We start from the raw sequence: 25,999 nt of genomic DNA, 5'->3' as shown, positions 1-25,999 counted from the left end.
CTTTCTGCGTAGACGGCCTTCGGCCACGCTTAGGGATTATAACCCTTACTAAGTAGAACTCTCCTTTCTGTGTTGCCGGAAACGAAGGGCGGAAGTATTTTTGCGCAGAACTTCTTTCTGCGTAGGCGGCCTTCGGCCGCGCTTTGGGACTATATCCCTTACTGAGTAGAACTCTCCTTTCTGTGTAGCCGGAAAAGGGGATCGGAAGTATTTTTGCTCAGAACTTCTTCCTGCGTAGGCGGCCTTCGGCCGCGCTTAGGGATTATAACCCTAAATAAGTAGAACTCTCCTTTCTAAGTTGCCGGAAAAGAAGAGCGGAAGTATTTTTGCGCAGAACTTCTTTCTGCGTAGGCGGCCTTCGGCCGCGCTTAGGGACTATATCCCTTATTGAGTAGAAGTACATATTTATGTAATTCATATTAGAAAAAAACGAAATTATCCATATGCACACTTTCGTTAGAAAACCGAAATAATGCATATAACAAAAACCTAAATAATGCATGCATGCACAATTTCTGTTCAAAACCGAAATAATGCATATCGATGGCTGAGTGGAAGATCGACCTATCTCGGCAGCCAGTTCGAAAACATTCTATCTCAAAAAACTTTTCAAAAACGCCCTATTTCAGAATTCGTTTCAAAAACGCCCTATCTCAGCTGCCGATTCAAAAATGCCCTATATCAGCATATTTTCAATACATTTTGAAGTAAGATAGGGCGTTTTGGAACCGAATTTTGAGATAGGGTGTTTTTCAATAAAATTCTGAAATAGGGCGTTCTTGAAAAGTTTTTTGAGATAGAGCGTTTTTAAACTGGCAGCCGAGATAGGTCGATCTTCCACTCAGCCATCGATATGTGAAAGACGAAGTAATGCATACATGCACAGTTTCGGTTGAAAACCTTAATAATGCATATGTGAAAGACGAAGGTATGCATACATGCACAGTTTCGGTTGAAAACCGAAGTAATGCATATATCAAAAACCGAAATAATGCATGTATGCACAGTTACGGTTGGAAACCGAAATAATGCATATGAAAAACCCGAAGTAATGCATACATGCACAGTTTCGGTTGAAAATCGAAATAATGCATATGAGAAAATACCGAAATTATGCATATGCATACTTTCGTTTTAAAAGCGGAATAATGCATATGGAAAAAACGAAGTAATGCAAAGATGCCCAGTTTCGGTTGAAAACCGAAATAATGCATATGGCAAAAACCGAAATAAAGCATACATGCACAGTTTCGGTTGAAACCGAAATAATGTCTAAATGCACAGTTTCCATATGCGCAAATTCGGTGCCCCTGTAACGTATGCTTAGAAAGCTGATCCCGCGGTAGTTGGCGCGAATACGGGGTCGCCTGTCTTGTGGATTGGGCAGAACACACTTCAATTCCAGTCGTCGGGCATGCGTTTATGTGACCATATTCTGCATAAGAGTTGATGCATGCACCTTATCAACTCCTCGCCACCGTACTTGAATTGCTCAGCTGGCAGGCTGTCATCTCCAGCAGCTTTGTTGTTTTTCAGCCGCGCTATTGCTATTCATACCTCGTCATAGTCAGGCGGAGGAACATTGACTCCCTCATCACGCGGGCACGGGTTCTTCCTCTCCACAACTTTCTGTGCTGTTACCATTCAGTAGGGTAGAAAAGTGTTCCCTCCATAATTTAAGTACGTTCTCAACATCGGTAACTAGGCCTCCATTGTTCTTTCAGGAGTACGCCCTGGTCTTGAAACCTTCCGTAAGTCGCCTAACTTTCTGTTAAATTGTTCGGGCATTCTTCCTGTCGGCCAGCATTTCAAGCTCTTCGCACTCACGTATTTCGGACTCTCTCCTCTTATTGCAACAAGATAGTGGTCAGAGTCGATGTTTGGCCCTCGGAGTGTATGTACGTCCAAAACACTGGAAGCATGCCTTCCGTCTATCACAAGATGATCGATTTGGTTTCTCGTTTTTCGATGCGTAGGTAGTACTGCATACTACCATGTTTAGGGCCCCGGCGAAGTCGATCAGCCTCAGTTGTCGGCCGTTTCGTCGTGGAGGCTGAATTTTCCGACGGTGGTTCCAAAGATCCCTTCCTTGCCCACCCTGGAATTAAAGTTGCCAAGCACGATTTTTATATCGTGGCGGGGCAGCGCTCGTACGTGCGCTCCAAGCGCTCACAGAAGAGATCCTTGGATACCTCATCCTTCTCTTCCGTCGGGGCATCGGCGCAGATGAGCGAGATGTTGAAGAATGTCGCTTGGATGCGGATTATGGCTAGACGCTCGTCCACCGGGGTGAACGACAGTACTCGGCGACGGAGTCCCTCTCCCACCACAAATCCAACGCCGAATTTGCGCTCCTTTACATGGCAGCTGTAGTATACGTCGCAAGGCCCCAGGCATTGCTTGCCTTGCCCCGTCCAACGCATTTCTTGGATGACGGTGATGTCAGCTTTTGTTCTTACGAGGACATCAACCAGCCGGGCAGAGGCGCCTTCCCCATTAAGTGTCCGGACATTCCAGGCGCATGTCCTAAAATCGTAGGTCTTTGCCGTAGTCGTCACAATAAAGGGGCGGGGGTCTCATCCGAGGCCTTGTTTCGCTTCTTCACTGGAAGAGGTTTTTTACGTGGCGGGTCCCAAACCCAGCGCACAACCCATTGCTGGGACGGGGTGGTTTCGCAACCAAATACACGTTTATATAGCTAGCCGCTAGCTCAAAGACAGACACCCGCTTGCAGCCGCACCAACTGGTGAACAGACGCTGCAGTACTTATTCAGTGAGCCCTTAAACCGAATAAGTCGGAGTGGTCCCACCGAAGCTCCTTCTCTTTCTGCCCTGACCCAGGGCTCCACTCGGATTGGTTACCGCATCTCGCACATGGGTTGCTCACGTTGCCTAGAGTGTGCGAACGAAGACGCATTGGAATTGAGTATAGCCGTGCAACTGTAACTGCATACCCAGCACACCGACTATACCCCATTGCACTCCACTCTGAGTTGAATGGTAGTGTGATAATTAATATAATGGTTTTGGTACTCTTGGTTTTTATACTTAGAGTAACTATTACCTACATGACAACTATTTAGTTGGCACGTAAGTACACAGACCACTAAAGAAGTGCTATTAACATGCATATGGTACATACCCTGCAGTAAAATTTAGAGACAGTCAGGCAAAGCGCTACATATCTCAGAACTATCTCTGAACTAGTGCAAAAGGAATGCAGAGCGGGACAGTTGAAACTTGCGGTGTATATGTGCAAATGCTCACTATTCGTACAATACGAAAGTAGCTCAGCGAGAAGACCTCCGACTCAACCATCGTTGGTCGCGAGTTCAAATCGCGGTGGAGGCAGTTGTGAGTTTTCAAATTTAATGAATTTAAATTGTTGCTTGCAGCTTATAATTTTTTTTTTATAAAATACTAGCTTTTACCCGCGGGTTTCACCCCACGCCAGAAGGAATCAAAGGGATCATGTAACTTGTGGTTCCGAAGTTATGGCTGATAAAAAATTCCAAGCCTATTTTAAGTGCTACGCTCCCTTTTACAACCTCATTTTTATATACCTTACTATAAGCACCTACCATAGATATGTCTGCATACCAAATGTCATGTTTATGTGACTTATGGTTCCGAAGTTATAACTGGTAAAATATTCCACGCCTTTGGGATTTGCCACCCCCCTTTCACAGTCTAATTTATATATATACCTTACTATAAGCACCTATCACAAATATTTCAAGAGATATACAACATCAAAATTTTAGTTTGTATAGGAGGTGCCACGCCCTCTTTTTCAGTACTGTCCATTTTTCTCATGCCTATAACCTTCCCGGGGTAAAAGCAAATAAGTGTGCAAAGTTTCGTGCGATTCCGTGCCGCGGTTCAGAAGTTATAAGGTAATAAACAAACAGACATACACATTTATACATATGTATATATATAGGAATCTGTAAAAGAAAAGAAAAATCGAAAAAAATATTCAAAAATCGAATGTCAAATACCTTTTCTTATAAAAAAAAAATGTCCAAAACGGAACCGGTAAAAAACTGGTTGCAAAGTGATGCACTGGGCGACAATTGCCACCGCCAATGACATCGCCGTGTAAAATTGGACAGTTAAAAGCATTGCTTGGGTATTGAGCTAGAACTAATATTGTCGGCAAAAGGTCTAGTTCTACGCTAAGTAGTTCTGAGCTAGTCAGATTTTCTGCAGAGTATGTACATACATACATACCCTGCACTAATCCGGGATGTCTCCGGGAGCAATCGCAAAGGAGCATGCGACTAATACCACTTTTGATTTCTTTATATGGAATGAACTGATGGCTTTTGTTCGAGCATGTCTTATGAAGAGACTAATTGTTCACCTTTATACCCAAACGGGTATGAAAAGCGACTAGTCACTTTTAAAAAATAAAAATAAAAATTAGGCGTTAGGCGAATACTCTCTCTGTGTGCCAACGCCGCACATGAAATTTCATTGACTATGTGCGTACATATCAATATCGTTAATAGTACCCGTTAGAGATGAGTTTAGGACTAATTGATCTCCAATTATACCCATAAGGGATCAGTCGAGACTAATTGACCTCCATTAGTACCCGTATGAGACTAGTTGGGACTAATTAATGCCCAATTGTACCCGATTGATAGTAATCTCGGAATACTCTCTTTAGAGATTAGTCGCACAATTTTTTGCAGGGAACTTACATATGTACATACTAGGGATGTTGCGAATGTGGAATTTTAGACATCCGCGGATGCGAATGCGGATGTTTAAAAGCTAACATCCGCGGATGCGGATGCGAATGCGGATGTCAAGTATTTTTAAGAAATAATTTAGGTGAGTAAATTAGGTGATTTAGGTAAATAAAAATGGAAAGGTTAGTAATTTTTAATAATGTTTTTTTTTAGTACTTGAATTTAAAAATTGGAACAATGTATTTAATAAAAACTCTTTAAATGGTCGTAAAACAAACCTGCGCCACTAAATAACTACTGGCGTCATGGCAAGATCTTTGTTTAAACACCGTTGTGTTCCAAAGAATTCTTCATTCTCATTCTTTTGGTTGTTTCTGAATTTGGAGAACGTGTAACGTCATTAGCGTTTTTCGATTTTATTTTTAGTTATTAATTTTTAATCCTTTCTTCTGTGACTGCCAAGACATACGTTTTATCAGTGCACTTGCGCAATATTCCAGGGACCGAAAATAAAAGTTAGGCTGACTTCCAAAACGTATCAATACAATGTTTGGATACTGTTATACTGCGGTATTCAAACTGTTAGTAGTTATATGCAGAGCTGCGACACATTGCAACCATATGCACTGCATATTTTAAATATTCCATATAGCAATGAACAATTTTTCTGAATTTTCCATTTCTAAAATACCAATGGTAACCAATAACAAACGAAGCATCAACTTTGTTTCTGATGTGCTGATTGCTCTAGCGATGCGTTTCGACAACTTTTCAGATGCGTTTTGGAAAAGTATACATTGCCAATATTTTGTACTTCGGCTTTATGGAACATTATACTTTGTACGTATGCAAAGCCATTGACGTTTTGGAAGTGAGCTTTATTCTTTTTATGAGTTAAACTTGGCCTAATACTTTTTATTCCGAAACAAAAGTCCTTTCCGGATAATAAACAAACCGCTTATCCATTTTAAACAAATTTGGTATCATATGAAAGAGGACTGAAGTAGCTTTCAAACAAAAATAACGAACGAAGGTTACCACCTCTATTTATATTTTTTCTGTATAATTTAATACTAAAGAAAGTAATATACCTGACCCAAGGTGTTTTCTATGGTAGTTAATTAATATTTTTTATTGAAGGCGAACTTAGCACAGTGCGTAGGCAACTGGCTGAGTCAGCTGGGGTCGTCGGTTCGAATCCCGCTGAAGAAGTCGGATGAGGAAATGTGGTGATTTCCGAAATAGCCAAATTTTTTCAAATTGTTGTGGCTTTTCCAAAATAGGTTTTCATTAAAAACGGCCTCAAGCTCAATAAAAATTGAATATTTTTATTGAAATGTTTTTCAATAAGTGGCTTTCCTCGTTTAGACATTTCAGTTTTAAAGCTATTTAAGTCCTCTTTCATTCGATATCAAATTTGTTTAATTTCGATAAGCGGTTTGTTTATTATCCGGAAAGAACTTTTATTTCGGAATAAAAAATATTTGGCCAAGTTTAACTCGTAAACTCGGTCACTTTAATATTCGCATTCGCAAAAGATCCGTTCGTTAGTGTAAATAACATAACTCAAATCCACGTTTTCTCGCTTTCAAAAAAAAAAAAAAAAAAAAACAATAACAAAAATTGTTATTATTTTGTCAAAAAAAAAACAATGTTGTCGTTTTTTAACGCATACCCCCAAATTTTATTGGTTTTGTCATAAAAACTATGCTAATAGAATTTTTTGCAATTCGGACCACGGCAACCCGAGCCGACTTGCAGACGTCCATTAACCTAGCTGACCCAAGTCGTCAAAAATCAATAAAAATTAGCTAGGAATTAGGTGTCTTATAGGTGTTAATTAGGGCCTCCAAAATTAATTTAGGTGTTCCTTTGGTTTCCGAGAAATTCGCAAAAATTTAATTTAAATTTTGGCTTTAAGATTTCCATATATATGCTGGAATTAGGTGTCTTTTAGGTGTTCTTCAACGCCACTAAAACTAATTTAGTAGCTCCATTGGTTTCCGAGAAATTCGCAAAAATGTGTTTTTCAGCTAGCTTAGCGTTTAATTACGCGAATACCCGGGTTACACTGAAAAAATATGCATTGGCACTATAAGAAAGTCTTTATAGTAGCAAATAGTTGTTTTGCTTCTGCCTTTACTACAATTTGGTAAAGCATTCATCAAAAGTATCGTAGTAGCTTTCATTATTCAGTCCATGCTTTTTTAAAGAAAACTTGTGGTCAGTTGTGTACGGGTATTTCCAAACTAGCGTTACGTGACATTTCTATGACAAAATGTTAAAAAAAAAAACAGAGAATTCAAAATTTTAAAAAGGTTTTTCTAGATTTGCATAGCAATTAAATGGCCCCTTATTCAATAAAAAAATTACAACTGTTGTTAGTAGCAGTAGTAGTAAACATACGCGCTGGTGTGACATTAAAAAAACCGAAGTGGATTTTGACTTCAATTACAAAATTGCAAAACTCTGCGAATTGGGAAAGACTATTTTTATAAAGGTTTTTGTAGTTAGTTAGTTTTGTTTAAGGTTAATTTTCCAAGCTTCTAACTAAACTAGCCAACTTTTGGCCCACTTATTACGGCTAAATTTTATTGGTTTCAAAGTCATGCAGGGTTCAACACAGAAGAAATACGACAAAAAAAAAACAATTATGTATGTACATTAGACTGCCCCAAGAATATATGGGAAAATATTTATTTGCAAATTTTGATATGCATACCCTCTCTCTATATTTGTACTTTTTAGGCTGAATAGCATATATCTATGGTCATAAGCAATAACCGCCTAAGTCGACTTAAGAAAGAATTGAGTTATATATGCTACCGTATTCTACAACTCCTATTACATTTGAATTTGAATTTATTTATCAACAAAGAGTTACATTAGTACAATAACAATTGTGTTCTTTTTTAGTACAACAAAATTTGGTACGCATGAAGAATTTAAATTCTGATGGCCTGCTTGGATTATTAGAGAAGTGTGAATATATGAGAGTTTTATAGTTGCTTTTATTTAACTTGCCTCTTAGTGCAGTCGGAATGGAGTTCCAACTTGTGATAGTATTTATGAAAAACAGTCTAGTCGATGTTGCGAAATTGAAATCGGGTACAATAAGATCTCTGGTGTGCTCAGATTTTGGGAATATCAGCTTGTCATAAAGATAAGAAGGCGACTTTGTAGTGATTAGCCGTTAAAGCAATATACAGCTCCGGGCCGTTTGGTAATCATGTATTTCACATCCCAGCAAACTCGTTCTCCACTTCGAAATGTGGTCAAATTTTCTTAGGCTGTAAACGTACCGAGTGTCATGATTGGATAGTACAGATAACTTATGAGCTGAAACAGAGTCTAATTTATTGTAAACCAGCTCAGAATAGGTCATTAATGGTATAATGAAGTGCAAGCCTACGCCTAGTAGTAATAGGCGTAAATATTGCACTTTGGCGTAGATTTCTGAGAGTACCATAAACTTTACTAACTACCGAATTTATATGATCAGTGCAGGTCAAAGACGAGTTAATTATAAAGCCCAAATTAGTGATTTTACTTACAAATTGTAATGGTTTATTACCAATAACTAAATGAGGTATGGCAGTAGTATTAAGCTTCTTCTTTGCAATTGGTAATACATATGACTTACTAGAGTTCAGGAGATTATTATCCTTAGACCATTGCTCAATGGCAGCCAGGTCACAATTAAGTTGGCTTACTAATACATCAATATTTCCAAAGTTATTAGATAGATATATCTGAATATCATCCGCATAGGCATGAATATTTGCAAATTTACATGTAAGAAAAACATCGTTTATGAACAAACTGAATAGAATAGGACCAAGGACTGAACCTTGAGGAAACCCCGAGGAAACCGGCTCAAGTTTAGAGATATTTGTACCGATTCGTACACACTGGGATCTGTCAGATAGGTAGCTCCCCATAAGCTTCAAGGAATCCTCTCCAAATCCGAAATACTCTTTAAGTTTAGTACACAATATGTCGTGATTAACAGAGTCAAATGCTTTTGAGAAGTCAAGTAGGCAAACTAGTGTTAATTGATTTTTGTCATATGACAATCGTATATCATCAATGATTTTAAGCATTGCCGTTGAGCAGCTATGTCCTTTCCTTAATCCAGATTGTAAATTGGAAATTAGACTGTGTTTATGAACATGCTCATTTATTTGTTCTGCCAACAACGCTTCAAAAGCCTTTGAAAGTGAAGGTAAAATACTAATAGGCCGGAAATCATTTGGTGCACTAGCGGATGATTTTTTCTCCGCCGGCGTTACAGATGCAATCTTCCACTCATTCGGAAAACAAGAGGTCGTAATGCTATGGTTGATAATGTGCGTAAGAGCGCCAACAACGTAAGGTAGGACAATCTTAATGAACTTTATTGGGAGACCGTCCTCTTCTGTCGCTTCCGACTTGATATCTAGCACGCATCTTATTACGTCGTATTCACTAACTGCAACAAATTCAAATTCTGTGCCTATATACGTGGAACTCGTCATGGGCAAAAGAGAAGTAGGAGTAGCACCTAACACTGGGGATTTAAGGAGAGCGTTATATAGCACATCAACGTTTAATTTACATTCAGAGGCGTTGCGAGTATGAATACGTAAATTTTTAATATTACGCCACAAAACTGTGGGAGGAAGGGCAGGATCCAGTTTTGAAGCGAAGTATTTCAGCTTTTCCTTCCTGATAATCTTAGTGGAATTATTGCGTGCACTCTTAAAGGCTTCCCAGTTAGATTGGGAGGGATATCTTTTGCAAACAGAGTGTAACATTGAACCAAGGACAAGACAATTTGCTCTTACACTCACGGCGAGGGACAAAACAATTAAACGCATCTAGCAAAACCTTATTGAGGAAGCTAAGTTTGTCATTCACAGTAACAAGCTTCCAACAATCGCACCAATTAATGCATGAAAGATGTGAGATCAGAGAGCCAGTTTTCAAGGATTTATAATCCCTAAACGAGAAAGTACTAGTTTTCCTGGGACAGTCAAAGGCAATATCAAGAGCCAAAATATAAGGTCATGATCAGAAACGAAAGACAGCTGATCAAATTTTAAAACTAAAGATTGGTCAGAGACAATAAAATAATCAAGTAAGCTGGGGTTAGCATTACACTCATACCGAGTTGGTATCGTAGTATTGACAATAGAGAGTCCAACACCTGCTACAGCATCAATGAAACCAAGTGACTCACGAGAAAGCAGGTTTACATTGAAGTCACCACAAATAACAATATTGACATAATCCACAACAAAAGACGACAAAATTTCAAAATACGGTGTGAGACGAGTTGACTTAGGTGGGTTATACACGCAGGAAACCAAAACATTAGTAGCTTCATTAGACAACTCAACGAAAATGAATTCAATACCATCCCCACTTGATTTAGATACAATCTTGATGTCAATGTAGCTCTTGCAATAGATCGCCACACCGCCACCTCTCTTCCCTACTCTGTCATTTCGGACCATATTGTAATTTTTCAGGCTATAGCACACATCGCTCACATCATTTAAAAACCAAGTTTCAGAGACACACACAACATCTACGGGCAAGCTTTGTCAGACATGCCTAATAAAGTCAATTTTAGCACTATTAAGACTACGTGCATTAAAGTGCACGATATTAAACCCTTTCTGCCTACCACATAAAACATTCAACATGGCCAGACTGTTTTCATCATTCATAACATTACTAGGAGACATAAGCAACACAGAGGAAATTAAACAAAAGCAACATTATTATAATAAGTTTAAAGAGAGTATTGAGAGTTAAAACCAAGCAGATCATGAACAAATGATATGTAAATACAAAGCTTATAATGCCAAGATTAACATCAATATAAAATACAGCTAACAAATAAATGAGTTGCAATAACATTAGGCGCCATAATAACATTGTAAGTCAGTAGAATCTAAAATTTTTCTAGCAGGTTGATCTTTTTCCACTCGTACATGTACAGCACCCCGCAAAGTGAAAACAGATGTTAGTTTCCCTGAGCGTCTTAGTTTAACAGCCTCTTGTAAAAGCTTTCTGTTAATAATTGTAAGACATTCAAAAATCTCAAATCGTCCCTCAAGACCGATGGCGCTAAGAGTAATCGGCTGCTTTGTTCTCTTACGAAATTCTCTGAATGCTTTTAAAGTACGATTTCGGTCAAGCGGGGAGTGAAATTTCACTATAACTGCAGAAATTCTGCTTTGATTTGAGCGCGGTTTAGTGCGGAATATATCCCTTTATTTGACATGTTCCAAAAGGATGATTGAAAACAAAAGTTATAATTAATCTTCTTTTTAAATTTACTTTTAATTGATTTCCATATTTTGTGTATGCTTTTGGAAATATATTATAATTTATGGTCCTTTGGAAAAAATTCTGGGGGGTTACTCTGTAATGCGATGCGAAAACAAATGATTCGCATTGGCACAAACTAGGGTTGTGCGATTATTCGATTACTCGAGCAAGTTGGTTAATCAATTATTCGGTTAATCAATTACTCGAGCAATCAAGATTTTGATTACTCAAAACGATGATTAATCGAGTTACTTGAAATATGATTACTCAAAAAAAATAATTTTGCTCTTTAAAAGAGTTTGCTTTGGAAAATGCTTATTTTCTTTTTTGCATTCTGTATATGAAAAAGATTTTTCGTTTTAATTTTTGAAAACAGAAACGTTGTTTTCAAAGTATCAAGGAACTTTAAGTACTTTATACTTACAGTATCGGTCATATCTATAGCACGCCATTTCAAAGTGATATTGTGTGCCACTTATGTTTATTTATTTATTTTTAAGAATTTTCAATTAAAATATAGTTCATTCTCAGACAAACCCCATATAACCCCAAGTTTAATAATTTTTAGAAAACTACAAAAAAGTGCAACAAACTTTTACCTAAATTTCAATCTTTTTTCTCGAAAGTTTTAGAATTTTTTTTTAATTACACAGTTTTTTAGTCCCTTCAATTTTAGTCTGATAATGTGCAAATTTCAAGTGGCTACGAATTGTCGTTCATTTTTTAGAATTGTTTTGTCGCATTGGCTTCCATATAATGAATAAACTCAATTTATTTGTATATGGAAGAAATCCGCAACACCTTTGGCGAAAAAAATTCTAAAAAATCAACGGTAACTTTTAGCGACTTGAAACTTGCACATTATCAGACTAAAATTGAAGGGCTAAAAAACTGTGTACTCAAAAAAATTCTAACACTTCCGAGAAAAGAGTTTAAAATTTAGGTGAAAATTTGTTGCACTTTTTTGTAGTTTTCTACAAATTGTTAAACTTGGGGTTATATGAGGTTTGTCTGAGAATGAACTATACTTTAATTGAAAATTGGGTAATCAAAAATCTTGCTCACTCGACTAACTGAACTTTTGAGTAATCATAATTTCCAATTAATCGAATAATTGAGTTATTTACTTTATGATTAATTAAAATTTTGAGTAATCAATTAATCGCACAGCCCGAGCACAAACATATCGTAAGTAATACACAGGGGTGATTGCCTATCGCATCGCATCTCTCTGTGCTATTGCATTAAAGAGTAGCCCCCAGACTTCCTGGTGAAAAACTAAAAACGCAGATTTACTAAATATTATGCCCTAATACTGTAAGGAGTATAGTATACCGCCTTATATAGAAGTAAAATAAGTAAGTTAACAAAAAACGCGAACTGCACGAAGATTATTCTGGTAACTTTAACTGCAAGTCACGTCCATAAACCTAGCTGACCCAAGTCGCCTAAAATCAATAAAAATTAGCTAGGAATTAGGTGTATTTTAGGTGTTAATTAGGGCCTCCAAAATTAATTTAGGTGTTCCTTTGGTTTCCGAGAAATTCGCAAAAATGTGTGGGTCAGCTAGGTTTACGTAAATTTTGGTTTTAAGATTTCCAAATAGATAGATAGATAGATTTTATTAAGTAGACAAAAAATATTACATGGATTGTAATAGCAAAATTTACAGAATATGGTAAATAAACCTTAATTCTACAACATATCATTTTTTATCACAGATTTTCATTTATTTTTCAGATAAACATTTCGGAGGAAAAAACTACTATGAAAAACCTCCGCTTTAAATCTTATAAGCTAGTTTTCTATATTTTTACATAAATACCTAACCTACATTACATATTAGTAAAGATTTGAGATCAAGTCATTATCAGTTATGCTACAGCGAATTTTAAACCGCTCAGTTATTTTTTGAATCTGTTCATTTATCATTTTTATATTTGACTCGCTATGGAGTCTTCTAGTGGAAAAATCCCAAGGCAGTCCTTGCATCATTTTCAAAACTTTGTTTTGGCATATTTGTAATTTTTTAATATGCGACTTTGCAGTTATACCCCATGCTGGGCAAGCATACAATATTATAGATAAGAAAATGTGATTATAGATTATTAATTTATTTTCCTTACTCAGATTTGAGTTCCTGTTAATCAAGGGATATAGCATTTTAATGGCTTTACTAACTTTTTCTGTTATACTTTTAACATGATCGCCGTAAGTGAGTTTTGTATCGAAAATTACCCCAAGGTACTTAACAGATTTTTCCCATGGTATTTCATAAGTGTTTATTTTTAATCTAGTGCTTGGTAAATAACAAGGACTTCTTTTTCTGGTGAAAAAGATGGCTTGTGTTTTTCCAGCATTTAGCTTAATTTTCCAATTTTGCATGTAATCAGAAATACTACGTATCGCGCGCTCCAGTTTTGATACAATTTCATCGCCAATCTCATGCGAATAAAATATACCAATGTCATCAGCGTACATAGCATATTGGCAATTTTCAACTTTTGGAAAATCTGAACAGTACAGAATATATAATAAGGGGCCAAGTACTGATCCCTGAGGAACTCCAGCAGGGAGTTCAATTAAGTCGGAGTACTCATTGTTCAAACATACACTGTAATAGCGATTGGTCAAAAAACTTTTGATTAGCTTAACGAAATGCAGAGGAAAGTTAAGGCTGATTAATTTATAAATAAGTCCATCATGCCAGATTGAGTCAAAGGCCTTTTCAATGTCTAGTAATATTAAACCAGTGGACTTTTTGTTTTCAAAATTTGCTTTTACATGATTTGATATGCGTTTTATCTGATGCGTCGTACTGTGATACTGCCTAAATCCGAATTGCTCATTTGGTAATATTTGGTTGGCGTCGATAAATAGACACATTTTATGTTTAACGACTTTTTCAAAAATTTTGGACAAGGAACTCAGGAGGCTAATGGGTCTGTAACTTTCAGCAATATTGTTTGGCTTACCTGGTTTCCATATTGGTACAATTTTTGCTGTTTTCCACGCTCTGGGAAAATATTGCAATTTAAGACAAGAATTTATAATATAAGTGAAATATAGCACCGCTTCCTTTGGAAGATATCTTAGCATAATATTTTTGACATCGTCATGCCCTGCTGATTTTCGTAATGGTGCTTGACATATAAGGTCTTGGACATATTCGGTATCTACGTACTCGGACTCCGGAGTGCCTAAAAACTGTGAGTCAATATGACTTATTGATTGGGCTACCAAATCATCTATCGATGAGGTACCAAGGTGAACTGATACTTTGTGATTTTCGAGAAATTTATAAGCAAGAAGGTTGACTTTTTCATCATCGGGGGAAATTACTTTTTCCTGATCACGCAATGGTGGTATTTGTGCATGCTTTTTTCGAAGTAATTTGCAAATATTCCAAAAAGGTTTGCTCCTCTTCTCGAGCGAACTAAGCTTCTTTTTCCACGATTCATTTCTATATTTGAAAATCTCACCTCGGATTTTTGCCGAATAGTATGTCAATATTTCATAGTCTGACCTTTGCCTAAATCTACTCCATTGACGACGATAGTGATTTCTCTCCCTTATTAGATTTATGATGAAATTAGGGAGTTTTAAAAAATTTGTTTTTGGTGCTTTAAGCGGGACAGCACTTTTGATTGCAACATTTATACTTTTAGAGAAAACTTCTATATTTTTGTCAACGTCTTCAGTCAAGACGATATCATTGATATTTGTTGGTAAGCTATATAGTGCATTTTTTATGGAACGACGATAAATACCCCAATTTGTGTTACTGTAATCCATTTCAAGGTTCTCGCAGCAGACATGGGCGTAGTGAACTAAATTTCAAGTACCACTAATATTGAATATAGTGAGGCTTATTTTTTTCTAATCCCACTAAAAGTAGTGGGACTCAGATTTTTTTTCACTACCACTAAATGCGTTAGTGGTAGTTGAAAAAATGTTCACTAAAAATAAATGCCTTTAGTGGTAATTGAATTTTTTTCCACTACCACTAATGAGTTTAGTGGTAATGTAAAAAATTTTCAATCAATTCAAAAGTAGTGGAATCAACAGATTTTCCACTAAACCAAATATAGTAAAGTAATTAGGCCTTTTCAAGTGATTTTTGGAAATGTATCGGCTTTTGAACATATGTACATTTATTTTCTAACATAAGTACATATCAATTTACAGTGTATTTCAATACAATTACAATATTTCTTTAAGATAAACACAAACACAAATTTCTTCAAAAACTTACACGTACAACGTGTACAAAATTTATTTGATATACATACAGCCGCACTCAGAGACGTTCCTTAAACTAACTCTAACGGGAACTTAACTAATGAGCATTAAATCTGTTAATGTTTCCTCTAAGAGTTAAAAATTATGAAATGAAAAATTTAAGTATGGCCCCAGTTGCGGCCCTTTATTTTTGTTGTGGCTGATAATAGACTTTAATTGCTTTGAACATTGTTTGCTTTCATTAGAACAAGTTTTTCAAAATTCGAATCAAGCAGATTCTTTCTGCGGGGAGCGTTTACTATCCCTGCAAAAGAAAATAGGCGCTCTACAGGAGCAGAGGACGGAATCGGAGTGTTAAATTTAAGGAACACCTCCCTAATAATTTTGTAATTCTCCAGGCAGTTGAGAGAAGTATTAGGATCTACCAAATAAGTTTCAAGCTGCCTTCGAATCTCCTCCTGCTCAGTCGTTTCGGGTACCCCTACTATTAAAGGAAGAGTTGAAATCAATTTACATCGTAAAAGCATTATCTTACTGCTTGCATCTTCAAACTCCAAAAACGAGTCAGATGGTTCTAAAGTTTTTGTTGTTTGTATCGCTAGGTTGGTTGATTTGGGAATGAACTGAGCAGCGTGCTCAATAAATAAATGTTTTAAAACATCCACAGTTAAGTGGGGTGCTGTTCGCTGCAGCACTGACAAAAATCGGAGCTTGACAGCTGGACATGACATCGCCGCTATGATGGCCAAGTTTGCCTCTTCATCTCCTTAAAATTATAAATGTGTAAAATTTCTTTAGCTTTAAAGTCGAAAGCATACCTTCAAAAAATTTTTGAAATCTCTTGTGTAGACAATCTACCAGTTCGCTGCAAACAGAACCAAGCTCACGTATTTCAAAGCTTTCTTGAAATTTAGTTAGTTTGATTTTCAAAGATATTAGGGCAGCAATGAAGTAGCCGAAGTACATATGTTGATCTGCCTGCAAAAAGTCGATGGCACTTGCGATAGGCTCCATTAACTTAGTGTAACTCTCCAAGTACTCAATATCGGACATTGCAAATTTCGTTACATTTAGAGTTGTGCATAAAGCCGATAGCTTGTCCTTGTGCTTTAGAAGGCTTTGAACACTATCAAAGAGAGAGTTCCAGCGTGTTACTGTTGGTGTCTTGAGTGATGAACACAACACATCTCTTATTAGTTCCGCCGATTTCGGACGACCACATTTATTCCAAATATTTGAACAGCTAAATAGTAATAAAAAGAATTTAATTTCAACACAACGTAACACATTTTTACCGCATAAACGACTGCTTGTGGCGCGTATAAAGCCTTTCGTATTTTTTTATAATTTGTGAAAAATCCGTTGTGGACAGGAGGTTCAGTGTATGGCTGGCACATCGAAAATGGCCCGGCAATTCCAGTGAGTCATTCAAAAATTCAAAGTCATCCGATTCATAGTCCTCTGAATCGCTTTCATCATCAATCGTTTTATCTATGTGTGTATATCACAAAGGTAAGTATATAGGGGTGATCCATCTAGACCTTTTTCAAATTTTTAATAAAACAATTGAAACGGAACTGAATGTCTGAATCTTTATTATTATCCGAAAGAACAATCTCTGAAATTTACTTTTAAAAAATAACACAGGTTTACAAAAAAGAAAAAAAGGTTATGCATACATATTAAACCAAACCTACATATATATCCCTATGTTATTCGACACGCTGAATGCGAATCCGAGGTCCGTTAGCCTCCATCACGTCAGGTTCATGGTCAGTTGAAGGTCAAGTAGGAAAAAATTCATTGTATAAACCTAAAAATTCATATATGTATATTGGGTTTTAGATTCGCTTAACCCGAATCCGAGGTTTGTTAACGTCCATAATGTAAGCTTCGAGGTCATTTGAATTTTTCCCTACTTGACCTTCAAATGACCACGAACCTGACGTGATGAAGGCTAACGGACCTCGGATTCGCATTCAGCATGACGAATAACAGGGATATATAGGTTTCGTTTAATATGCATACACTTTTTTTTTTGGCAAACCTGTGTAATTTCATTCAAATGTTGGCCGCAGACAGGGCCAACATCATTCGCGTAATTCGCCCATTGCTGGAAAGAGTAATTGAAAATTGGGCCTTCGGAATGGACCACCTACAGCGTAGTCGCGGCCAATATTTGAATGAAATTATTTTTAAAAAGTAAAAGATTGTCAGAAAGTCAGAGATTGTTATTTTGGGTAATAATAAAGATTCAGACATCCAGTACTTTATAAAAATTTTAAAAGCAAAGTTCTACATATTACATAGTGATGGGCACACCTAAATACTTTTGTACCTAAAGTACCACTTTGAGTACTAACTACACAAATACTTATTATTTGGAGATGTCTAAATATTCAAGTAAAAAGAACTTAGGACCATATCGGGATTTTCGGGACTTATATCGGATTTTTGGGACTTTCGGGATTCTCGGGAGTAATTTCAGGATTTTTGGAACTAATTTCGCGATGTTTGGTGCTTTCGGGACTATTTCGGAATTTTTGCGACTAATTTCGGATTTTTATGAGTTTCGGTACTATTTAGCAGCTCCTAAATACCTAAGTAAATAGTACTTTGGTATTTACCACAACACATATACCTAAATACTTTTGTACTTTATACTTAGTAAATACAATTTTGCCCATCAGTGGTATTACATTGTCTCAATAAGTTTCGCATCAAATTTATCTTCATTTATTCGGTGAGTAAAATATAATTAGGGTATTCACAAGATGTCGTAAGCGTCGTAATTTCTTAAAGTCGTAAATTTTTTCAATGTAAAATAACGGTTGAAACGGTTTTAAGGGATTTTTAGGGTATTAAAAAAGCTATTTATATATTTTCTATCGGTTTAGCCATATTTTGGTGTGATTAAAAATGCTCTAAACGCATTTTAACCGTTATTTTACATTGCAAAAATTTTACGACTTTAAGACATTACGACGCTTACGTCATCTTGTGAATACCCTAATTGTGTCAATTTCTATTTTTTGTGAAAATCTGCATACACCAATATGTAAGTATAAACTCTTTTAACCGGGATTTTCGATTATCCGTGATGAGCTCGGTATCGAGCAACCCGGATAACCGAAGTTCAACTGAATGTACAAATACAATTTTTCTAAACCATGTGGGACTCAAAAGTTACCTGTTATACCATATTCTCGAAACGCTTTGCAAAAATTGGAGCCATTGTCAGTAATCGTGAGTATTACTTTGTCATTGTTCAAATTAAATTGTGCATGAATAACACTTATCATCTCTGCGATTCGGTCGTATGTGTGGCTCCCTTTAAATCCACGGCAAGCTAAAGCTACTTGTTTTCTCTGGTAACTAAGTGGACATATCCAGTGGCATGTATACCCGAAGAATGATCTCTGACCAGCGGACCATATATCTGCAGTTGTGCAACAGTACTGGACTTTAATAAGTATATCAGCTGTATTTGACACCCACTCTGCGTGTTTATGGTTGAGTATATTTGCAATTGCACGCCTACTTTTAACTTTTAAATGACACCCTCTGAATAGACTTTGAAATTCGGGCTTTTCAACTGTACTTAACGGACTATATGTAGCTGCAAGAAACATTAGCACCCTCTCATTAAACTCCTTGCTCTTTGTGTCACATTTATTAATTCTTTTCAATTCAGTAAATTGTTCATATTCGCTTTCATGATGAATTCTTAAATGCCTAATGAAGTTTGAAGATACACCCAAAGAGCCTTTTATCTTCGATGAACATATTTTACATGCAGCCAAGATGCCCCCCATTTTTTTCAAGTACTCTGTTTCATCTCTCTTTATAAAATATTTAATTTAGAAGCGATAAATATAATTATAAAACTTCCTTACCTTTTGCACCACAGTGAAAAATCTGTTTTCAAACAGAATACTGTTTGTTCCTTTAAGTTGAAGTTGATTTAGTAATTTACCTATGCCTTCATCATTATTTTGGAAACTTCTATAAACAAAGTAGGCTTCTAGTATTTTCCATAAAATTTGGCCACATATGCATTACAAATAGAGGTGCTTATTTTCCACTTACCCAGGTTCTTGTATCACCTTTCTTGTTGTTTTTGACGGTGCCGTTTCAATAATAGCTCCCTTTCTTTTTAAAAGTCGAGGAGCACACGTTTTCAAGTTGCTACTACTTGGACTGAAAGTAGGGTCAATTACACTATCGTCACTATCAAAATCGAATGATTCCATTATATTTATTTATACATATAACTTTAAACAAAAAATACTCAAATACAAAAAACAATTGATCCACACGTGGTTATCGTTCACCAAATCAGTAACCTTATTAAGTGCAACGAACAGCTGAATAGTTTGGTAAAACCTACCAACAATTGGTGTAAGATCGCCGTTGGTCACATGGTAATCCGATCACTCGCCCAGTAAACACAATCTCTAACGCTAAAGAGTTAAATACTTATTAATTTAAATTAGCGTCTTGCTTGCACATTATGCTAAACTAAACCATTCATAATCCTTAATGTTTGCTGGGCTTTACATCGTCATGATGCTTGCTAGCGGGAAGCAGAAGCACAAAGCAGAAAAGGAAAAACGTACCGAGCGCTTGTATTCAGTACGGCCTATCTGCAAATTAAAAATGTGAGCTTCTCATTCAAAAGTTTATCTCTGACTTAACTGACATTAATTGTATTAATACTATATCGATTATTTATGGAACTATCTATTGAGTTCCAAAGGTAGAATCAAGAATCAGAAATGACAGTTGAGTCATAGATGGATTTACGGAACAGATAATTAGCTTTCGGTGTGTTCATATGGATAATAAGCCTTCGGTATGTTCATATGGACATACCGATATATGTACAAACATACATATGTGCATATACATATATGTACATATTAGAGGGCTGCATGAATTCATTCAAACTTCTAGCCAAACAGAGTACAGTAGATTTGAATATTTTACTTCACATACAAAACACTCAGCGTTTGGAATTTTGTAAGTTATGAATATACACAGCCCGGACTTTTTTTTCCGGGCAGAAATGTGCAAGAAGTCAATCTGAAATAACAGTTGTTGTTTGTTTACATCCGAGCGCAAATTTTGTAAAATACCAAAATGGAAAATAGCAGAAAAGTTTCAGAAATGTAGGTATTTGCTAATTTTATTAGCCATATAAGATAAATACACATAAAATCAATGTTTAGAGCTGATTTGTTGATTCCGGGCACTAAATGTGTTTTTTTGCGTTCCTCACGCTCTGGGCACTTTTGGCACGATTTGACTTATTTTTAACACTTGTGAGAGAATAACTTATTTTTACGCTCTAATTACCGAAACAGCCCGGAAAGCGTGAGGAACAAAGCTAATATAAAGAAATGTTTCAAATTTTAAATTTTGTGGGAAAACGCAATCAAAGTTTGATCAATTCATACAGTTGGTATACCAAAAGATAGATGGAAAGACACATATCTTCGCCATTTTTGGGAAGTTTAGTCATCTGTTACGCTGAACATATTCTCCTCATCAAGCTTATTAATTGTATTATGAAATCTCCAAGAACGTAGTTTTTAATTACATTTCTATATTATTAAACTTGCGATATCAGTTTTTCCTTACTACCAAGCATTAGTATTATTTAGTGGAAACATGGCTTTTTTCCACTATTTGCAAGATTTAGTGGAAATAGTTTTTAAGCCATTAATATTAATTTAGTGGAAATTTTGTCAGCTCCAATATCACTAGGCTGGGAGTGGAAGGCATTGTGCACTACCACTAGAAATAATAGTGGTAGTGAGAACACTGATTTTTTCCACTAAAAATGTTTGTTCATAAAATAAACCAGCTCCACTATCGCTATAGTAGTGGTAGTTAAAAGCATAGTGCACTCAAAGATTAATGCACTACGCCCATGTCTGTCTCGCAGTAGGAAAAATTTAAATTCAGTAAAAATTTTACAGGCAAGTGGTCCGAATTAAATTCATTCAGAGCTATTGGTTGACTCAAATGCATTGGAATATTTGAGAGTACTAAGTCTAAATTTGAGGGGGAAAACGTATTAGATGGTGGTACATACGTTGGCTGGTTTGAATATGAAATTGTAATTGGAGAAATTCGCAAAAATAATAAATAAATAATATAATAAATAAATTTTCCAAATATATATTTTCCAAATGTATGGTGTCAACAAATAGAGCTACTAAATTAGTTTTAGTGGCGTTGAAGAACACCTAATTCCAGCATATATTTGGAAAATTTAAAACCTAAATTTAAAGAGGTTTACGTAAACCTAGCTGACCCACACATTTTTGCGAATATCTCGGACACCAATGGAGCTACTAAATTAGTTTTAGTGGCGTTGAAGAACACCTAAAAGACACCTAATTCGTGCATATATGTATTTCGAAAATTAAAAAAAATTTAAAGATTGTTCATCTAGCTTAACAGCGCTAAGCTAGCTGAAAAACACATTTTTGCGAATTTCTCGGAAACCAATGGAGCTACTAAATTAGTTTTAGTGGCGTTGAAGAACACCTAAAAGACACCTAATTCCAGCATATATTTGGAAATCTTAAAACCAAAATTTAAAGATGGGTCAGCCAGGTTTACGTAAACACATTTTTGCGTATTTCTCGGAAACCAAAGGAGCACCTAAATTAATTTTGGAGGCCCTAATTAACACCTATAAGACACCTAATTCCTAGCTAATTTTAATTGATTTTTGACGACTTGGGTCAGCTAGGTTAATGGACGTGTTTGATAGGCCTTGAATTAAACAAAAAATGTATATAATTCACAAAATATTTTTACTTATGAAAAGTCTAACAAAATATAGGAAAAGCATCGTCTTTAAAAACTGCTTTTGTATGAATTTGTTCTGCATGCTTTTTAATATATGTTAAAAACATTGTGGAAAACCTTAAAATGTTTGCATGGAACCATGTCGCAATAAACAGATGAAGTAATAAAACGGTTTTATCGCTTTATTTCCTGACATTCGGCTGCCTTATAGTCACATTTTATAGGCAAATTTTCAAACAAAGCAGTGGCACCTGGTAAATTCCACTATGGGTGGGATGCATGCAATAACACCATACACAATAATTCCCATTACTTGGACATTATTAAAAAGCAGTTTCAGAAGTGAACTAGTGTTATTTTATCATTTTTCCTTTTTCTAAACGGTTATAATGCCACCAGTACATAATTTCGAAAGGAGGGGAGAGGCGGGGGACGCGAGCGCGACGTCGAACGCGGACCGCCGCGACGCCGGGCACTTTCAAAATTTTATACTTACAAATCCGTCCATTTAACTTGTTCATGTACTACTTTTTGGCAAATGTAACTGGGTGACTACCTACATATGTGCACTATTTTGCTTTATTACTCAAATTGTTAAGTATAAAAGTTGGTCTTATTGCTCAACGAGAAATGAAATAAAGCAAATTTGTGTTATTTCACATTCAATTGGGAAATAACACAAATTTGCGTTATTGCCGTTTATTTTTTTTCGCAAGCCCCCCCCCCCCAAAATTGCTTGTTTATTTCTTAATTGCACTGTTTCTGACTTTTACGGATTCACCCAGAAAAAGGTTTAGTTATAATTACCAAGATTTGGTTATAGTGACCAAGCAGCATTGTTGGATATGGCGAAATAAATATTTAGTTCGCGAAAGTCTGCAATTTACTTGAGACTTCTAGTTGGGACAAATATATATTTGTTAATAATTACAAAACGACTGCCTTCATTGGGCAATATTGTTAGTTGAATCAAATCATTGTTGAGCAAATATAAACAATGCTTTGGTTAATACAAGTTTTCAATTAATTTTGTGAACATGTTGTAGACTTGAATCAGCTAATCGTTTATTATTGGAAAAAAGTTTCAGTTTGAGACAAATAAAAATTTACTCGATAGTTGTTGTGTTTACTTCTTTCTTTTATTTGCATATATTAAGCATAAACAAGTAAGAAAGTCTCAGTTCGGGCGGAGCCGAACATTAAATACCCCGCGTAAGTATAAATCACCTTTCCGAAAGCTACCGCTACAGGTTAGGCCGGGGTGTATCAATTTTGAGTAAATTAGCGTCCTTAAATTTCGAAATATTGAAGTTTCAAGCATTTCTGAAATTTCAATAATTTTCAACGTTTGCTTTTATGTGGCAAGCACAATAACCATACCGAGTTTGGTACAAATAGGTAGAACGGTTACCGGGATACATATATGTATGTGATCATAAGTGGGCGGTGCCACGCCCATTTTCCAAAATTTTATCATAAACGTATTTCTTGGTAAAGAATTGTTACAAGCATCAATTTTGAATAAATTAGTTTTCATATTTACTGATTTATCGAAGATTTCGTATTTCTCTAAATTACCGTTATATGGGATATGGGCGTGGTTATTGTCCGATTTTAAAAATTTTCAGCCATTTGGTATGTTGTACCAAGGCCAGCAACTGTGCCAAGAAATAAATTCTACTGAAAAAATGCCTTACGAAAGTCCTTTCGTTATATCTACGAATGGTTCGTAAAATCTTGTTTCGTTGTGAAAAATGTGTTCGTATTATGAACGAAAGTTTCGTACATTGTACAAAAACCAAGACTACGAAAGTTTTTCGTAGCACTTTTACGAAATTTTATTTTCAGTGTAGATTGCATTGAATTTTTTAATAATTTTTGGAATTAATCAAATCGTTGATATTACAAAGTCCTTCAAAATAAATCCTGCGGTCAGAGAGAAAAATAAAAACGCCACTTTAAATAAAAAAGTAGGTTTCAAACCCATTTATTTATTTATTTCATGGTAAGAGAGCTTCTCAAACAATATAGAAGGAATTTTTTCGACTCAAGTTGTTGAAAAGTCATGATTATCTAAATCCCGAGACTAATCCCGGGATCCCAGGATTGTGACAACGCCATCCCGAAAATCCCGGGATCGGAAAAAGCCGAAAATTTACATCCCTAACGAGTATGTACGACTACGGCAATGTATGATATGGCGTATGAGTAACATTATTTCCTGCTTCTATTCCAAACAAAAAAAGATTACATTTTTTCATTTGACTTCAAACGTGGTTTAAAAAAAATTGCAAAAAAGTATTAATTTCTATGTCAATGTTATTGTAGCTTATTAGCATTTTATTTTTAATATTTTTATTGAGCTTTGTACCACGATTGTTTATTAGGAAAAATTGAAAAATCAACAAAGTCTAAGCGGTAGAAGTTATAGCAGCTATTTCGGAGATCACCACATCTCCTCATCAGACTTTTTTTTCTAGACTTCAGCAGGGATCGAACCTCCGTAATCGATGTGCAAAGTCAGAAGCGTTAACCACTGATCCATGTACACCCCGTAAACTCTTTTTGCTAATTCATTTTCCTTATTCAACCAACTACTATCAAGTGCAGCTGATTTGCCGCTATTTAAACTTGACAGCGTGGTTGTTGTTGTCAGTTCTATACATCCATTTGCTTATTTGCTTTATTGTATAGTTTCAGGCAGGCTCTTCCTAAACTATGTATTTGTCAATGTTATTGTGGCTTATTAACATTTTATTTTTAATATTTGTACCACGATTGTTTATTAGGAAAAATTGAAAAAGCACCAAAGTCCAAGCGGTAGAAGTTATAGCCGCTATTTCGGATATTACCACATCTCCTCATCAGACTTCCTTTTTTTTCTAGACTTCAGCAGGGATCGAACCTGCGTAAGCGATGTGCAAAGTCAGAAGCATTAACCACTGAGCTATGTATACCCCGTAAACTCTTGTTGCTAATTCATTTTCCTTATTCAACCAACTACTATCAAGTGCAGCTGATTTGCCGCTATTTAAACTTGACAGCGTGGTTGTTGTTGTCAATTCTATACATCCATTTTTATACCCGAGCGCACTTGTGCACAAGGGTATATTAATTTTGTTCACATAACGGTTGTTTGTAACAGCCAAAACGAATCGAGATAGATATAGACAAATGTATACATAAATGATCAGGATGAAAAAAGAAATTGATTAAGCCATGTCTGTCTGTCCGTCCGTCTGTCCGTCTGTCCGTGTACACGATAACTCGAGCAAAAATTGAGATATCGCAACGAAATTTGGTATGTAGGTTTCTGTTAATCCAAGGTAGGTTGGTATTGAAAATGGGCGAAATCGGACTGTAACCACGCCCACTTCCCATATAACGGTAATTTCCAGAAATACGAAAACTGCGATATTTTAGTAACTACTGAAGATAATTCACTCAAAATTGGTATTTACAATAATTTTCAGACGAAAAATAAGAATATTATAAATTTTTGGAAAATGGGCGTAGCCACGCCCACTTATGGTTATATGTGTAAATCTTGGTAACCGCTGCACCAATTTCTTCCAAACTTGGCACAGTTGTTGGCCTTGGGACAGCATACTAAATGGCCGAAAATTTAAAAAATCGGACAATAACCACGCCCACATCCCATATAACGGTAATTTTCGGAAATACGAAAACTGCGATATTTTAGTAACTACTGAAGATTATTCACTCAAAATTGATATTTACAACAATTTTTAGACGAAAACTAAGAATATTATAAATTTTTGGAAAAAGGGCGTAGCCACGCCCACTTATGGTTACATGTGTATATCTTGGTAACCGCTGCACCAATTTCTTCCAAACTTGGCACAGTTGTTGGCCTTGGTACAGCATACTAAATGGCCGAAAATTTAAAA

General features: G+C 35.9%; 2 protein-coding genes across 2 annotated transcripts in view; one reads left to right on the top strand and one right to left on the bottom strand.

Annotated features, from left to right (window-relative positions):
- Nucleotides 1-25,999, top strand: part of LOC118734168 (protein TIS11-like) — a 95,960-nt gene that overhangs the window by 24,018 nt on the left and 45,943 nt on the right. The gene's annotated exons all lie outside the window — the stretch shown is intronic.
- Nucleotides 14,541-16,878, bottom strand: LOC118734169. Its single transcript, XM_036463886.1, has 4 exons — nucleotides 16,559-16,878; nucleotides 16,082-16,506; nucleotides 15,799-16,029; nucleotides 14,541-15,747 (listed from the first exon to the last, which is right to left on the bottom strand). The coding sequence occupies exons 1-4, from the start codon at nucleotides 16,561-16,563 to the stop codon at nucleotides 15,476-15,478; spliced, it is 933 nt and encodes a 310-aa protein (XP_036319779.1). The 5' UTR covers nucleotides 16,564-16,878; the 3' UTR covers nucleotides 14,541-15,475.

This window comes from Rhagoletis pomonella, unplaced genomic scaffold (genome assembly GCF_013731165.1).
Source record: "Rhagoletis pomonella isolate Grant_MI unplaced genomic scaffold, Rhpom_1.0 Rhpom_scaffold_00002, whole genome shotgun sequence".
Lineage (NCBI taxonomy): Eukaryota > Metazoa > Arthropoda > Insecta > Diptera > Tephritidae > Rhagoletis > Rhagoletis pomonella.
The sequence above is the reverse complement of the archived record's forward strand: the minus strand, read 5'-3'. Positions and strand labels throughout refer to the sequence as shown.

What these genes read in the sequence shown, in the direction of transcription:
- LOC118734169 (XM_036463886.1), bottom strand. An exon ending in ATTTCAAAAATTTTTTGAAG is followed by an intron (nt 16,030 to 16,081) that starts GTATGCTTTCGA and finishes TATAATTTTAAG; the next exon opens with GAGATGAAGAGGCAAACTTG. An exon ending in GGAGTTTGAAGATGCAAGCA is followed by an intron (nt 15,748 to 15,798) that starts GTAAGATAATGC and finishes TTCCTTTAATAG; the next exon opens with TAGGGGTACCCGAAACGACT.